This window comes from Lepisosteus platostomus, chromosome 23, assembly GCF_059453375.1.
Source record: "Lepisosteus platostomus isolate fLepPlt1 chromosome 23, fLepPlt1.hap1, whole genome shotgun sequence".
In the NCBI taxonomy this organism is placed as follows: domain Eukaryota; kingdom Metazoa; phylum Chordata; class Actinopteri; order Semionotiformes; family Lepisosteidae; genus Lepisosteus; species Lepisosteus platostomus.
In genome coordinates this window covers 10,772,382-10,791,041 of record NC_142633.1, presented here as the reverse complement: position 1 = coordinate 10,791,041, position 18,660 = coordinate 10,772,382, and the positions used below count along the sequence as shown (strand labels likewise).

The 18,660-nt window shown below is 39.4% G+C and overlaps 1 protein-coding gene across 4 annotated transcripts in view; it reads right to left on the bottom strand.

Annotated features, from left to right (window-relative positions):
• The window catches only part of ece1 (endothelin converting enzyme 1), a 46,557-nt gene extending 28,504 nt beyond the window's left edge, over nt 1-18,053 (bottom strand). Inside the window, exons 1-2 of one of the 4 annotated variants that reach the window (XM_088616825.1) lie at nt 17,882-18,053; nt 725-808 (exon numbers count right to left, since the gene is read on the bottom strand). In XM_088616825.1, the coding sequence (XP_088472951.1) occupies nt 725-808; nt 17,882-17,884 (87 nt within the window). In that variant the 5' untranslated portion in view covers nt 17,885-18,053. The other 3 variants (XM_088616827.1, XM_088616826.1, XM_088616824.1) reach the window with 3 other exon arrangements.
• Nucleotides 18,054-18,660: the final 607 nt, after the last annotated feature.

Genomic DNA, 18,660 nt, shown 5'->3' with positions numbered 1-18,660 from the left:
TTCTTCACATAGCCTGATAATTATGACTTGAGCTGTTACAGCTTTAACTCATAGCAATGTCCAAACTGTATACAGAGAAATTTAGGATGGTTGTCAAAATTGACAGTGTCTCTACTGAACTGTAACTACTGCACAAAGTTGAAATACCAGTAAAATATTATTGCCGACTGTTCTTGAAGAAAATAAGTTCAAATAATAAAAGCTAACAGGGGTTCCATTGATCTATAAAGTTCTTACTATACATACAATCGAATACTCATTTAAGTCTTCTTGATAAAAAAGTTTCTACATCAGTGCTGGTCTTGGATGTTTAGGTCCAAGCAGTTCAGGATTTAAATATAAAAGTTGTTATGCATGTTATGCAAAACTGTCAGCATGTTTCAAACAAAAACTATCAGGCAATGACATGCTCATCTGATGAGTGTCACTGTCAGTATTTATTTTTCTGTTTAAAAGGCCTTCAGTCACAGCACTGCATTTCCTATAGACAGCTAAATCCAGTGAGGTTGAATGAGTGGCTGATACCAGAATGTTCTTTCTTCACAGGCTGACAGAAAGCAACTACAAATCACAGATACAATGGTTAGCACAAATGAGATAGACAGACCAGTGGCAGGAGAGCCAAAACGGGCCCATCTGCCAAGGTTCTATAACCCACCAATACAGGGCTATTGGAGATGTTCAGAAATGATTTTGGAAATGTCAGTTTTGGATAACCCCTTACCTGCAGGCCATTGGGGTAAACCTCATCCACTGTAGAGTCCACCAAGTCATCTTCTTCAAACGTGGTCCGTCTGTATGACGACATCTGTGAAGTCAAGTGCAGAAAAGATTCCCTTAGAGTCTCCATGCTGGAGCAGCCCAACTGTTTTTGTTTTGTGGGAATACTATCTTTACAATCTCCACCCTTTCAGGAAATATTATGAATTGCTTCCTGCTTTATATCCATCGGGAAACTTCTCCCATGTAGAATTCTCTGCAGATCCAAAGGAAGAGACCTTATAAAAATATGTCCAACTCTTGCTTCCTATTGCCTTTAATACTTTTCTTCATGATAACCGTCCAGCCCGTAGATCTGATCGCGTAAGCAACACTCTTTCAGGCAATCTGCAGTAATTCATCTTGACACACGCCTGCAAGATTATAAAACACTCCCTTTTTGCAGGGAAACAGTTCAGGATCGCAGGTTTCTCAAGATCCCGGTTGTCAAGAGTGTGGCTCTCTTTCTCTCACCAAAGGGTTCCACTCCCACACATACCTCTCACAGGACCAAGCCCACTGCTAAACACAGAAGGCATGTAACAAAAACAGGAAGAAGAAGTTACTTGAACAACTTAAGTGTATTCATTGTGCATTCCACAATGCGGCTTTCCAAATAACTGGGAGGAAACCTTGGGAACTTAAGCTCCACCTACAACATCTCTCCCCCTCTGACATTCCAGTTCAAGAGGCAGGGATCTCCTACAAAGCCACTCCCCAACCAACTCCTGGTTGTCTTGGGTACTGTCATCTGAGATGCCCGAGACAGGGCCCCCTGCTATGATCCCTCCCACATATGAGGCATTCGCCTTTGCTTCCGGGAGTCTTTTGTGAATTTCACACCTCTTCCACACCTCTGTAAGCAGCTGTGTTGACTGGCAATATACTCATTTCTGAAAACAAGCTGTAATCAAAGCATTGCCTTATTAGAATTAGAAATGCCAAAACACACTCCTAAGCTTTCCAACTTTTAATAGTACAGACATTGCAAGAATTTAATTTCTCAGTGCTGTTAGCTACAATACTCCCAACAATGCCTGAAATTACTGTATACCTTACACAGAAACCTACAAGAAAAGATCTGAATTACACCTCAATAAATGTGTAATCTACCATACGCAGGAAAATCCAGTTTTGAAACAAGACTGTACACTTGTTTATTTTTAAATTGTCTGTTTTGCATATAACTACTACCCTATACAGAACTTTTTGATCAATTTTTTGGGAAACTACAAACTTTTTCAGACATTTTTAAATATTGTCCTTTCACACACAAGGTAGCAGTTTTTGTGTTGCTAAAAGTATTTGTAATACAGATCTCCTAACCTAAAAGTTGACTCTTTGCAGCTCTATCAAGATCTTCTATTTTTATTTCCAACAATTTTGTAATTAATAGATAAACCTCTTCATTCTGTTATTTTCAAATTATACAACATCCCTTTAAAGGTACCTCAAAGTCATTTTTCAGCTGAAAGTACCGAAAGACTGCTTGTTATGAAGCAAGGTGTTTTTTTCCTTAGAATCACAACTGCCAAGTGCTTGGCTTCACATACCTGTGTTCTCAAGCAGTTTCAAGGTGATGCTGATCAAACTTTCCCCTGCTCACATACACAGCACTGAAAAGTCTAGCTCAAGGTTACCTTACTAGTTAACTGTTTAATACAGCCCAGCTGCTTAAAGGCCCTGTGAGCAGTACCACATCTGTGGAACTCTCAACCCAATACCATTAAGGAGGAGTCCAGTGAGTGGTATCCTTTTTAAAAACCCACTTGTAAGTCCTGTTTTTAGCTTCCACTGTACTTAATTTCACCCTTGGCTTTTCAAACCAATTCACTGTGCTTTTTCATTTCTCTTTTTTTTACTTCTGTGTGCGTGTATTCAAATTACACTACAGTATAATGTTTTGGATTAAGTGAAAATCATTTATTAATAAAATTGTATTATTTTTACTCGTACGAATCTTACAGCCTATTTAACTTGCAATTAAGTCCTGCAGTTTCACAATTCACAGTATCTGAGAAATGATATTTTAGGGTTGTAGTTTTATTTACACTGGCAATTAAAGACCCAGAAAGAGAATGCACTGTACAGTATGTAGCATACATGTTTGATTAACCCTATAAAATGCCTTGGATAAATACATCGGCTAAATATCTTCGATTATTACTGTTGTTAAAAAATGGTTTATCCAATATTGAGTCATGGAGGAGCTGCGACCTACTGCGGCAAGCAACGGGCACAAGGCAGGATACACCCTGGACAGGAGTTCAAAGTGTGCAGATACAAACACACACACACTCTCGCCAGGGCCAATTAATCTACCAGTATGTCACTGGACTATGACAGGAAACTAGAGTCGCCGGAGGATACCTACGTGAACACATGCACAAGGGAGAACATACAAAGTCCAGGCCGATTGAATAGCACCCCAAGTGGGCTACAAGGCTGCAATGGCAACTGCTGTGCTGCCCCTTAACTTAGAATCTAGATAAGACTCAATGAATTCACTGGTGTTTAAAAGGTGGTTAGCCAGTTGCAAACTAGCACAGAAATAGAGACCTGTTAATAGGATAAAGCAAAAACGTTTAAAAGAATGTTTCATTGCTCCAATAGTCAATAAACTGTCCTAAAAGAAAGTCAAGGTAAATGAACTCCACAGGCTATGTAGACCATAATTCAAACAATGTTTGTTCATTATTAACTATTTTGTAGAACAATGCCAAAGCAAGAGAAGGCCTGGACCTGAGAACCGTGACAGGAGGACTGAATTAATTATTTGCAATTCAAAAGAACCCTAAAGCGAAAACAGCTGCCTCATCAAACAGTCAATATTCAGGCTCACACACACAAACCATTTGCCTAGAATAGAAAAGTATGTACGGCATCCAGTTAAAATGAGCCGCCCAATTCTCTTTTCCTTAAAAGTTAAATAATTTTTCAACCTCACTTAATGACGCATCCACTTGGGTTTTAGTCTTGAATGGGATACAAAAAGTAAGTGGTCAAGTTACACCGAGCTGAGCAGTAAATGGTTCTTGTGCAAATTATATCAGCTCTTTCCTATCACTTTTGCATTTTCTGTGCACAGAACACGGGTTATCATCAACATTTGCCCTGCAGAAACACCTCTGTACTTAATTCTTTCTAAACAAAAGTTTTCTAAAACATGCAGCCAAGCTCCTCATCTGAAACACTTAAAATTAAATCAGAAAAATCAAAATATTTCCCTTAAACCTGAGGATTCCAATAATAGACATATAGCCTCAGCTATCCCATTTATAATGAGTGTCTACTGTATATTCTCAGAACAAAAGGTGGTGTTTGGAATCCAGGCAATTGCTTTTTAAAGTTTAAAACAAGTGCCCAAATGCCAACCTGCTTTGGGGTTTTCCCCCAACTTCCCTAACCTAAATAAAGAACTTACTGAGGTGGTTGAGTGGGGTTCAAGCATGATCAATACCCTCTTCCCTCAGGTTTCAGGTCTGTGGAGCTACAGCCCTCCCACAGGCTCTTACTAATTCTCCAGCTCCTTACAGTCTCCCACGAGCTGTCACAGCTCAGAGCTGCACAGAACAATACAACAAGCAGCAGCAGCTATTAAGTGGACAACCAAACCTACGGATCTCTGGGCCTGACAAAAGCAACTTTAAAAAGACACCATAAGCACAGCCAGACTCTTAGACTGCAGCTGTCAGGGAAACGGCAGCTTAAGGTCCTTCGTTTTTAAGAGTACGAAAAACTAAGTCTAATCTCTGTCTTTCCTAATTAAAATATGGCTTGATAGCTAACTAAGCAAGCCTTAATATACCTGCAGTTCATGGCTTTGAGACCTCTACAGTTGTAACAAAACTGTTTGCTGTACAAGTTGCTAAACATCTTCATCCAATTAGGAGGTCCACTGTCTGACATCACAACCCATGTGGTGTTACTCAGAAGGAACGTCTGTGGCACACCAAGGTCAGTAAATCCCAGGAGAATCTTCTTCCCAAACATTTTTGAGTTTACCACAGACATGCTCAGATCAGCAACATACAGAACTGCCATCATATGACCAGATCCACCCTGGTTTCGGACAAGGGACTTCATCTGGAAAAAAGTGAATTTTCTAAACAAATTACTGAAATGCATTTCCAACAATGCAATATTGGGAATTGCACTTGAATCTCCCAGAAAACCTGGGTTAATTACTTGTGCTTCAGTAAATGTGAGGAACCATGTGCTGTTCTTGCAAAGAAAAATATATTCCCAAAGCCAGCATTAGTGCAAGTGCCAAGTGTTTTTTCTTAAGGTAAGATTACATTACCAGTCATGAGTTACTGACATTTCAGGCATCATTTAGTTGGCTTAAACTCGCATACTGCTGGCTTAACATGTTGCGAAATGTACAAGTTGTACAGTTTGGTACAAACTAGTACACCACACGGCTTTCTGTGGTTTTACTCCAACAATCTTCCCAATATGAAAACGCCACAGGCACACTGAAGGAAACTTTAACATGGTAACCAGAGAGCAGGAAATTCCTTTTAAATTTGTAATTATCAAATACTATGTTAAACCCACCTAATTTGGGATTTCCAAATGTTTATAAACTTGGTACAGCATGTAAAGACAAAGACCTATACACACACTATACACATTCTTCCCATTCTGAAACAGCAAATGTGCTTCACTTGACATTATCAATTGACAAGCACTGAGGGGCATCACACTTTAACAGAAAGTCAGCTCTGACCCCATCAGCATCTCTCATTCATGTCAGTGAAAGGTTTCAGGTGTGTAAGAGCTCCAGGTGCCACTGAGGACAGTGTATCCAGCTGAAACCTTCCTTTCCCCAGCAGCCCTCAGCAAACATTACACTACCATAGTGTTGTATGGGTGTCATGGTCGCTGCTGCAGACGAGTGGTGGGGTGAACTAGTATTTACACGGTAGCCAGCCACCTGCCATTCATTGCCATACCATGGCAACTAATTCAGCAGAAGTCTTGGACAACCTGGAGTCAATCATCCACCATGCCCACCCCAGGTGGTTCAAACTATATAAACCGTGATCTGGCAGTGCTCAGGAACTTGCCCGTGAATAGGCCAAGCATGGTGCCAGATCACGGTTTATATAGTTTGAACCACCTGGGGTGGGCATGGTGGATGATTGACTCCAGGTTGTGCAAGACTTCTGCTCTTGGATTTATGTTGCAAAAACATGTCGCTACAGTATGTTATCATCTCCAGCAGCACCACATTACAATGTGTAATTCTGTTCAAACTCAGCCCATGGTATTGCCCAGGGTCTCCACTCCAGCTGAGCATCATCAGTGGGTGAGAAAGCCCACAAACATTTCTTCAGATTTCAACAAATATAGACATCACCAGAGGCAACTATTGGGTTCCCAAGTGGCTAAACTGGTAAAGGTCTTCACTCGGAATGCAGATTAAGCTCCAAGACCCAGATGTCATAAATTATGGTCTGGATCGTGTCACCAGAAGAATGCGAGTACAATCCTGGAGGTGGCAGAGTACTAAACTGGCAGGCTATGCAGCAGTCAACCAGGTGACTTCTGGGAAACAGCAACCCCCGCAACATCCCAGTTGAGTTCTGTGCTGATGGTAGTGATAGATGTGCCTTTTCAACGTTCCTAGAGGTCACTGTGGATCCTGTAGCATGTCAAAAGAGGTCTTGATGGTTGGGGAGGTTCGGTGACCCTGTCTGCCTTTCCTCACTCTCCTTTTGGGTGTAGGAGAGACATTGCTGTGGGCCAATTTTTAAACAACTGCCATTTCAAGTCTTTTTTCTATCACATGTATATCAGAAGGACAGAGCACACAATACAAATGGAATTTGTCCTCAGGTTAGAATTAATATAAACCACAATCCACCTCTATTTCCTATTGTAAGGAATAGAAACTCGGGAGCGCTGTTTCAGTTCATTAACCTAACATGCATACTCAAAAAATGCCTGTGTCTGGGCATCGTTTCAAATGCATGTTTGGATTTGCTGTGTACGACACCAATGGATTTTTAAGGCTTAACATCCTTGGTACTGCATTCATGGATTCTTTTCAAAGATCTCAGATGTATTGGCAGAAAAGTCAACCGCATGATGGAAAACAAATTTTAAAATCCTAAAATCACTCTCCTTTGCTTCTCCAGATTAAAATATGAAATGTCGAACGATTCCATTTTTAAAATGTGTACTATGTGTAACTATAGTTAAATACATTTAATTTGTTCTTACCCCAAGATGATGTCATGATTCTACAGTACATTTTACAGGCAAGATAGTAAAACACATCTCTACAACACTGTAGCTTTCTACTCTAATATGTGTTCTGCTATCTAATGTCTAACTAAATACACGATGTTTAACAACTCTTACCAGAAGGAACAATAATTTCACAAAGCCCAGTTACTGTCATGAGTAAAGGAAACAGGCAAAATTCTTGGCAGTAAAAAAAGTACATGCAGCATAAATAAGCACTGCGGTGTGTATAGTCACTGATGCTTAAACGAAACAGACCCTGCTATTGTGTATTTTATAGGATTAAGTTTAATTCATTTCAGATTACTTATGACAAGCTGTTTATCTTCTGGGAAGTCTGCACATATCTCAGGTTTCACACTCTATAGAACACAGCTCTGGCAACAAGACAATGATAGGAGACTTATCAAGCCATGTAACTTCTAGACCCTGTGTTATAAAGCTATTAAATTACGGCATCAATGTTAATGCAAATTCTTCTGATTTTACTTACTGTAACTGTTTTGTTTTGCTTTTGATAACATTACCTTTAAAATTGACGATTGTTGTGGAGCTCCACAGCATTATCAATGGAGATGACATGGGGCATTATTGGAAATTGAGGTTTTGTCACACATTGCCACCCTGGGGTGGGGGGTGGCACAAAGAACTGGTAGTGTGGTGGGGGGAAAAAAAAGAGGTCTCAAAAGAGAATGTAAATCTGAACCAGGTAAGAGACACGCATTTTCACATGGAAGCTCCCATTTGACATGAAAATATAAAATCCAGTAGCATGTGTGGGAGGCATCTGACTTCACTCTTGTCTGACCACTAGTTTTCTGCTATGGTGACCTGTGAACAGCTGTGCTGGGCTGTTTCATTTTAGATCTTCATGTTTGTTTGTTTTAATAAAAGGGTCACAGAATTAATTAGTGGAGATGGTATGCACTACCAACAATATTTTGCCCAACTGATGAGAGTTAAATTTTCAATTTCATTTTGGCAGGCACTATAAAACAGTTTAAGCAGGATCACGAGATTAATAGTTCACAGCTACACTCCACCTTCTCAATGCTGTACTTTAAACATGTTGTCAGGCAGTACCTTGCTTGAGTTAAACTATTTCCAGGTGAGATTCTCTCATGTACATGTTCTCTGCTTATGGAAAACATTATTCTGTACATTCCGCTGACGATAACATGCAAAATCTACACAAGGAAGGCTAATCTGCATATCTGAAACCTACCTCTGCCTTCCACTAGCATGACATCAGCCAAGAAAGGCATCTTCTCAGGAAAAACCCATATACTTGGCTGGGAGCCCAACAGGGTACCAGTAACAGCCTGGGCTCCATTTATTCAAAACAGATGACTAAAACCGAAAGATGTAAATGAACGCATTGCGGCATGTGAAACTCAAATGTACAGTAAATTCAAGTCAAACTATAGAAAAAAACCTTCAACTCACGTTTGTGTAACAGTCTGCTTTCTAGCTGCCACTTAACCTTTATATCATATGGAGCCTTTAACTCTCAAACAACACAGACAAACGGTCAGCGTAGATACTTGAGGGATGGGTAAGGGGCTGAGAGAGAAGTAGCACAAATGGTGCTTGTGGAAATGCTGGAAATACTCCTTCGATGCATCACTCTTATTTAGCCGAAATAAGACTTTTCAGAGGCGACTGGTAGCTGAAATGCCAATGTTGACATTAGCCAAATTAAATAATGCCAACAATGAATAATAAGCTCAGTAAAATCAACAAAAAGCATGATGATGAATATACACACAACTTAGTAATGTGGACACTCAAAAAGCAAACCTGAGTTTACAGAAGTGGGAACGGAGCAGTCTCCGGGATTAAAAAAATAATAACTCCCTCCTTACCAGAAAGGCTGATTGAGCCTCTCTCCAATCACCCAAGGAGAAATAACTTCAAACACACTAACAGAACAGTGGATCAAGAAATAAAAGCAGAAGCTGGTGCTTCTAATTAAGACTTGCGTATCTTGCACAGACAAAGTGTGAAATCTTTGCCAGAGATAAAAACCTTTTTTCCCCCATCCTCCATCCTCATGTCTCCTACTGTTCACAACCGCAGAACCTGAACCCCTGCTTTATGAGCTAGTGGTAAAGTGCTGCCCTGGTTTGCTTCCTCTGTAGGATTCCACTTAATACCAATTAAAAGGAAAAAATGATCATTTTGCAGCAATGGATTACATAAAAGAAACCACTGGAAGAGATAAAAAACTTTTTTGTCATGGAATTAAGGGGGAAATTTAGGTAGGCCAGCTTGTGCAGCCCAGAGTGGATTTTAGCCAAGACACAGGGACTACCATCCCTACTCATATGGAAAGTGGAGATAATTAATGACCAAATATTCAGGACCTTGGTTGAACTTCTCTTTCAAAAGACGGCATCTATAATACAGTGTTCTCAGTTGCTGAACGGGCTCATTAACTAGGAAACGCTTGTCCAGATGGAAGAGCACCACCTACTGGGGGGAGAAAGATTAAGTGTATAGTGTCTTGCAAAGGTGCCAGGACACTGAAATCAAAACGTCTTTTGCTTTAAAGCAAACACTTTGTATTTGTGATCACAAATGTTATGTTCAATATGTTTTGTTTGTATTCAACACTGAGGTCAAATGTCCATACGTTATGGGATACATTAGAGTCAGCTCTTTGCTGCACATGCTTTTGAGACAATAACTGCACGAATTCTGAGGCCCATTCAACTCAAATGCATTTGATTAAATCATTTAAGATGCTTTGCATTCTTGGCTGTTTTTCTGAAGTTCTGGTAGTTTTTATTTAGCATGGAAAACACATGTTGAAATAGAGATTTTCCTACTGTAAGATGTTTCACTTTTCTCTCCATATTTGTACTGGCTATATGCTTTAGGTTATTGTCAGGCTGTCCTCGTCCATCTTTGTTATTCTAAGGCAACTCCAATCTGGCGTTTCTGTCTTAAGAAGAAGTTTACACGTTGCTGTGCAGCCTGTTAAATTCTGCTTTGTCGGTCTTCTGCAAACTGCAGATTTTGATACATTCACTCTTGAACTCTGAACTGTCTTTAACTGCGGATGGGTTTCATAGTTGATTGGTAATTGTTTTCTTTAGTCTTCTGTACATTCCAAATTGTTGGTGTTGGTTTGTCCAGTTTCTGTGCTATGGTTTTGACTGACTTTTCTTTCAGCTTCAAAATTGCCAACTTTCCTTTATCAGAAATTTCTGTGGTTTTCATCAGGACTTTTGACTATGCATTCCAGACATGCAAGTCAAAACAAGACAGGCTGATCACAGACCTTGAATACAGTAAATGTCTAGTTACCTAGCATCAAAGCCCTGACACCTCAGCCAACTGCCCCAATATTTTTGTTCTTGCTGTCCCCTCCTTGCTGTTCTGGTTCCAACTAAATTCATTCTGTACATGCTATGTTGTCAATAGATAATAAAGATAAGAGATAAAATGCACTATACCATATGGGAAATGTACAGCAGTACAGATATGTAGTTTTTAGATTTTTCTGATCGATTACTAAGGACTGGTTAGATAAATATGGTCTGGGAGCATGAGAATGAACAGATTTGGGTATGCTGATATATTCCCACATACAAGTTCCTCCTTTTAACTTTGTAACCACAAGTACTCTTATCTAGCAGAACAGTGTCTTCCTTTTAGCTTTTTCCACATTAAAACAATGCAGATTATTTCCTCTCACGCAATTAGAATAAAGTTATCTGACCATTTCAGACAACATTTTGTCAGGTTGAACTGAGTAGTCACGTGCAAGATATCATTTTCCCCATGAAAGCTACTTGTTGTATAGAATCCTTATAAAAGCAGCCATTTCCTAGTGGCAGACCTGCATTTTTTCAATTTGTCACCGATTTAATTGAAACAGCAGATTGTTCTGGAGTAGCAAAGGTTTTAGGATGGAAACACAGTCCTCCAGACTGGAGCTTTGAGTCTCATCACATACCTCTGTAACATGTCCAGGGACCTTCACTGTCCAGGGACCTGCAAGCTGTGAATAGAGGTCATTTGTGTCCAGAAATGACATTCTAACCGTTTCTCTGATAGACAAGCTTTCATGGAAATCTAAAAATCCAAATGGTGAGATCAAACAGATGACTTATTTAATATGGAATAACACTACAGCAAAAGGGCACAACTGCCAGCTGTTATAGAATCTAGAACAAAGCACAACTCATTGTTTCTCATTAGCACAGACCACATGAGCCTTTTGAACATGGCCATCCAAATACTGTGTACAAAGGGAAACTGGGGAGCTGGGGATCAATAGCCCTAGATGTTATTATCAGGTAAATAGAACCAGAATGTTCCAGGTAGGTATTCTAAACCAGGGAGTAAAAAGTGGAAAGCACGACCCAATCACAAGAAAACAAATTAGATTGAGAAACGTTCTTTTCCAAATTGATCAGATCTCATGTAAGCAGACACTATTAAATGTTTTAAAGGGTACAAACTGTAACAAGTATTTTCCAGATCTTGAGGTCTTCTCAAAATCTATCCCAGAGCACTGAATTTCTGATTACAGTTCTCGTTCCTATTCTTTCCATTTCTGTTGGCTCTCATGTATAACAGCAATGTTGCGTAAATTCTTCAGTATAAAACCACCCAGCTATAAGGGTGTTTAAGCCGAGAATGAAAGTGCTTTATCACAGCCGCAACAGGGCAAGATGTTCACCTAACTGGTGAACCTTCCCTCACTACTCAAGAGCTCGTTGACCACTTAAACAGGATAGGCAAAAAGGGAAAGGAATGAAGGAAAAAAAGGAAAGCTAAGTCTGGAAAATAAGGACCACAAATATCACTTTAGACAATCCGCTACATAGGCTTTTCTCAAGTTTACTAGTAGGTTTCAGACTTCCGAAAACAAAAGGCAGAGTCAGACAGACGCATTTGATTAATGTCTCGTTTTTCATTCAGTATTGTGTCCTCAGAGTGTTAACAGCTTTTCCTGCCTGTGACTCATTAGGTAAGAGCTCAGTGTCTCATGTGCTACAAAATCTGATAGAGCTTTGTTTTCTTACAGAAGTTAAAACAGACTCATTAACGTTTTTTAGAACACTACTGTGAAGACGACATTCCAGAAACCCCTCTTCACCCTACATACTTCCTCCAATAAATGCTTGAGAGACCAATAGGGATTCATCTCACAGGACCTTTCCAGAGATTGTGGAGGTTTTATCCTACTTATCTTTGGGCCTTGATGTTGATTTAGTAACTTCCAAGTTTTTAAATGACTGCCCAAAATACATCCACCCACTTTACTTGTCCAAAAGAAGCACTCCCTTGACTCCAGGCATCCCCACCCTCACTGCAACACGCAACGATATGCAATATGTGATGAAGGCACAGATCACTCACCATAAACACTAGGAATGTACTGTGACACACAGTAATGTTATCCTCATAACAGTAGATTCAGCTAATTATCTTATTATGACACAAACTGAAATGTTTTTAAAGGCTATCTAGCTAGGAAAATGAGAGCACTAGATTTTCTCAGTTTCACATGATTAAAGTATGATAACACCAATACTGGGTTACTCTGGGTCAGATTGCACTAACTTTAATTATTGGCTTTGTGGTTGGTGTTGGTTACTGGCAACCAATTTAACCGCAGGATTCCAGGCCTATGTACAGTAGGGCAACTCTTTGGGGCAACCTGACACTATATTAATAAATAAGCAGCTCTGTGTTGCTCGAAGATCTAAAAAAAATCCTTAAATGAACCCAACGAAGTAATTTATTCCAGGCACTTAGTATCAGTGGAAGTGAGAGCACAGCCGTAGTTGGAGCCCTGTACTGTTTAAGTGGAGGTTCTGTGTTCACATTGCTATGGTCCTCTCGAGCAAGTTACTCTGCTCTGATTGCCCCAGTTCTCCATGCTGTATAAATGGGTGACTAGTGTCCTCTCCAGGAGTAAGCTGCGTACTCGCAAGTCTGCTTGACACTATGGAAACCGTGATGAGCTCTGCGCTGATGAGCCACTAGGCATAAGTTCGGCATCAGTTCAGACTGTTTTCATTAACATCTTATGATACAAGAGTAGCTTGGGTAAAATAATGTGTTGTCTCCTTTAGCCTAGCTATTTTCCTGCATTATGGCATGTTCAACCAGCAAAGAAAACATTTTCAGTTGCTTACAGTTACATTAATTACCACAAAGTATCTTGCAGCCCGTCTACACACTTCTCACTAGCACTGTGAGAATCAGACTTGGGAAATCAGTGTAGTTTCAATCTCATCTTCCTTTCCCCCCCAACTTCCTTTTAAGAAACCACCCAGATAAGGATGCTGCTAAAATAACCACCTCAAATCCAGCGTCATCTTAACCTTTTTCTGAACCACACTGCCCAGGAAAGATGGTTCTTGTTAAAATCCACCACACAAGCAAGGAAAGGAAAACACTTCCTCCTACTGTATATCCTCCTCCTCACTTCCCAGGTTTTATGGCAGTTAAACGGAACTCCACAAAATGGCTGAGTTAAAAAATAATAATTTATAGAAAAGAAGTGAAGAAGACGCACAAAAAAATAGATAAGCATTTGATACCTGTTCGGAGGAGCAAGCTTTTTTAGATCAAAATTACTATTAATTATTAATATTGGTAATAATTACATTAATAATAATAATGGTATTCATAAAGTGCTCCACACACATAATCCACCAGCGATAACACCACTGAGAACAGATCTGTATTTTTATAAAGAAGAACAAAAAGAAAACATTACACCACATTATAGACATTTTCTTATAGTAAGTAGTCTACTACCCATTACAGATCTGGAATTATGTGACATCTGTTGCAACAACTTGACCTTAGCCTCACTGCGTTTTTATTTCATATCTAAGGAACTTAAAACATTTTGACTTTTAAGCCCTGGCGTTGAACTGAAAACAGATAACTACAAGGTGACAAATCAGAGGATAAAGCTGGTAATGATTCTGACAGTTCCTAAATTTTCTCCATATGAATCACCTGTCCAGTGCTGTATTACATAATACATACATAATATAATACTATAACTCTTTGGATTTCATTAAACCTCTATGAAGAAATGTGTAATTTCAGTCTATGACAACAGGTGAAGTCAACTTTTTTAACATTATCTCTGCGAAATGCCCACTTTTCTATTATTATCCTGCCAAACAGGAAGAATGACTCAATAAGCCCAATTTAACTTTATTTTTCATGTTTCATAAAATAACAATGTTTGACCCACATGACGTTATATGGCAACATCTGCTTAAAACGTCCGTGGTCAAATTTGTCATTTATTTTCCTGAAATGCGGTAACTACAGACAATCTCCAAACGCCATCACCCCCTTAGTTTATTTTTCTTTGGGTTCCCTGTCCTCATTACTTACGTTTGGGTGAGGGAATGAGTGTGTTTTTAGAAGCTGTTTTGTTTACAGCATGCTCTGTAAGGCTCTGAATTCATCCCAGACCCCATCGGGGAAACAGCCTGAAGCAAAGGGATAATCACAAAAATCTAGAGAGCCAAACACAGGACAGAGCTTGTTTCGCAAGGATCATGTATTTTTTAATAATCATACGGCCATCTATAATTTAACGATTCTGAGAACAGTTCAGGAAAAACAATCACTTCCCATACTGCCAATATACAGTATACACAAAAACCAAAGTGTGCATTATTGCCACTTAAAGGAAGGCTGAAGACCCAAAACGTATTTTTGATGGGAATATCTTGACTTCACAACCATAGGGCTAGATGCTGCAGATAATAATGTTGGCTCTGCATGAACACAAAACTATTTTTTCCAAGCAGCGCAACCTGGAAGCAGTCCAAGAACTTAAAGATCCTGAGTGAAAACAAGCATAAAAAAAGTTCTACATTTATTATTTTGTAAAAACAACTTGCCCACACCATAAAGCAAAGACATGATGTAAAACAGAATGCAACACCTCTGACAGGTTTCTGATCTGTACTGTACCTGCTAGCACAATGCCATCACCCCCTCATAACTCTTGGCTTTTAAGCACTGAAGCTCTAACTTCATAAAGATATTGCATGGGCCTGATCCTATCAAGAGTCTTGTGCTTTTTCACATGCATCATGTTTGTCAGCACGTAAAGACAGCAAACCCGTTTAGCTCCAACATTAAAATAATAGGCTGGGTCAGGGCTAGCAATATACCTGGTGTGTGGAAGAAATTAGAGAGAAAAAGATTGCAGCCTGCCTGCAAACCAAGAGCAAGGTTCGTTGCGAACAGCCTTGCAGAACAGCTCATTTACCACATGCACTGAACTGTCGTTTTCAGAAACGCATTTCTCCAGCTGTACAAGACGGCAGTTACAATTTTTAAACGCGCTGTCTGGGAATTGTAAACCCCCACTCTTCCGGCAGCAAAACTATGGCCAAAAAAGGTTTTGCTAATGCAATACTGAGGGAGTGAAAGAGGTCTCTGTGGCTGCCCCGGGTTTAGGGACTGCATGCAGAACCCAGGTGAGGTGAGGAACAGTAACCAAGATCACCGAGTAATCACCACGGAAATTACCTGTAATGGCTTCACTTCCCACCACTGAAACCCCTAATGATAATATACAACAGGAGCATGACAAAATAACATTATACAAGTAATGCTAGTTGCAACCAAGCTCATTCTAAATTGGGAAATATTGCACAAGTTAGTTCTTCAATAATAATCAGAAGAAAAGCCGTTAGCTGGTTCAGGGATGCAGAAACACCTTCAACCACAGGTGGCTAACAGCAGCTCTCTCTCCCTCAAAGCAAACAATTACTGCTGTTATGGGCCACACACCCCCACCCTGGAGAGCATACAGGCTGCAATGCCACTGATTCTAAACTGTCCCTCATTTGCTCTTTAATAATGAATAACCACAATGCTAACAGAACAGACAGATCTCAGACTTCAGCAGACTGGTTAACAGACGCGCCATAAATTTGCATGAACTAGGATAAGCCTAATCCACCATACAATTCTCCCACAGAAATGATGTAGACATTTCATGTCAAGTCCAATGAAGCATTGTTTTTTACTACTAATTAGTTAATCGCAATAATGTAGTGGCATACAATCCAGTAACAGTACAGCTTAGTCTAAAGATAAAGGACAAGGCTAAGGAGATTACAACCATTTGGGAAAGATGCAGAGAAACAGAAAGGTAACAAGGCTGACGAAAGACATGCTTTTGTGAAAGCATTACCCAGCCTGAACTTGCAAATTAAATATATACATTTTTTATCAGAGGACATTAGCGCAACAAACATGTTTCCAACTCAGTCTTTTCCTTTAAACCTAAGAAAACGTTTTGTACTGTGTAATTCAATTCAATTCAATTCAATTCAATTCACGGTGCTTTATTAGCATGACCGATGGGTACAATCAGTGTTGCCAAAGCAAATGAAAGTAATGATATTTACATTAAACAAAACAAAAAAATAGAAGTAAAATAAAATCTACAGACATATTACAGACATTTACAACAAAGACATATTATAAAATACTGACACATACTGTAGGCGGCTGGAGCATTACTGGGAGACAGACTCACTCTGTATATCACTAATATCGGCTACAATAAAGCAGTAAACAATACTCGTGCCCAGGATCCTCTTAGCTTAAAAGACCTAAAAAACTTTTATTCCTTTCATATATTCACAGCAATGCAACCATTAAGGTTCCTCATTAATTTATCTTTTCATTACAAAAAAAATGTCATATATAAAGAGAGAAATTTTAAATTAGTTAACATCATTTTATACAGCTTCCTGATGCAGGTCCAGAATAGGCCAACCTTTCTTAGGGTATTTAGCTGCATTGCTGTGAAGTTGACAAATTGGTCAAATTACTGGTCCATAATTAGGTTAATTATGTCACTAAGAACCAAATTGGTATTTAAATCTGCAGTCACACAGCTCAGTGCACAAATATGCCATTTTGACATAAAGAGATGTGCTCTCTACTTTCGTGCATAGCCAAAACCACTCCAACACCACTGACTTTATATTGTTGACAAGCACCCACCCCTCATATTAAAACTAAACCAGAATGAGATTGTAGTAAATCATAAAAGAAGAAACTAATTTGTTACAGGCTAAAAATCATACAAGTTGTTGGGTTTTTTTTTTGGATGAGTTAAGAATTAATGTGGCCAGTTGTCACTGAGAACTTCTTTGCTGAATACCTGTTGCGAGTAAAAGCACACTGAGAATCACAAACATGACATCGCCGAAGTTGACAAAATCGATTTCCGTACCGTACTCGGAAATCCAAGTACGATGTCATTGAAAATGGTAGTTACGGTAATGCGAATGCAGAACTGTGATATTTATCAGTTATTAACAAGGTTCTTGGAATTTTGCATAGACTTGATCTGAACGAGCCAGGTATCCCATCTTGTAATGACCTGACTGGAACAGAGCTACTGTATACAAACACCCTTTTCACTGGCAACAATTTAAAAAGCGTGCCTTTGTTAAAGGCTGTGTTGCATTGGGCAATACTATCACTGAAGCGCCAGATGCAACAACTGCCTCTCTTCATTTAGCTTGTTCCTGCCTGTAGTTTTCTCGCAAGAACCACACACAAGCAGCTTTCATTTTCGAAAAAGCATGCTCAGGTAATCTTTTATCATGTATTCAATTATTAATACCATTACTCGCCTTTTATTGCTTGTTGGCTGAAAACTGACGAGTTATTAACGCCGTTATTAAACCAAAAAATAAACTTTAATGAGGCTATCCTAATATATTTTTTTATCTACAAAGGATCACCTGGGGAAAAATAAAGCTTTTTGTGCTGGACTTGTTAACATTATTCACAACACACTATAGTCTGGTAACAAAAAAGGCGAAACGTAGCTTACCATTATTCAATATTGGGTTTTTTTTGCCCCTTCCCTGACAGATTCGGTTCCCAAAGCACAGCAAACTGTTTACACCCGCGGCGTGCTTCTCACTTAAAAGCCAGGCTGAACTCCACCGAGCACCTTCGCAATTTTGTCTCGGAGCTCTCGCAGTTCTTAATGGACACATGGCTGAATCAATAACCTGCCGGAAGAGGACGGTCTAGAAAAGTCCTCGAGTACTACAGGCTAGTTAGGAGAGCTGGGAGGGCCTTTGCTTTTGACATTAACTGTTTAAATGTCAAAAGAGCAATTGAGCAAACTTGTGCTAGGACTGTCAGGCTTTCTCCTGAATTTCTGGGTGGAAAAGATCGCTCCACGAAGTTTGTTCGGCTGAACGTCAAGCTCAATACAAGGAGGAGAAAATAGGCTTGACACATTTTTGCATATTTTCTACACGAAATCGTGCACGCGTTCGGGGTTTATCGATTTCCTGTTGAAACTGAAACGTATGACACAGATGGTGCAGTAATAAAGAAAAATGATATACTAAAAGCTAAACTATCTCTGATGCCTATACTGTGCATTTAAAAAAACGTATTCATATTATTAGGGATATGGAAAACGGAGAATGGGTTTGAATAATAAATCATGCATTTGTATGATGGCAAAAATCACATTTTTAAGGTCTGCATTAATGAGTCTAAAATATGAGCTGATTGGTCTTCATTACTCTATTTCACGGTTGAATTAAAGAATCTAATTACCGTTGCTCACAGTAATTAGCAGAGGCGTCTTTG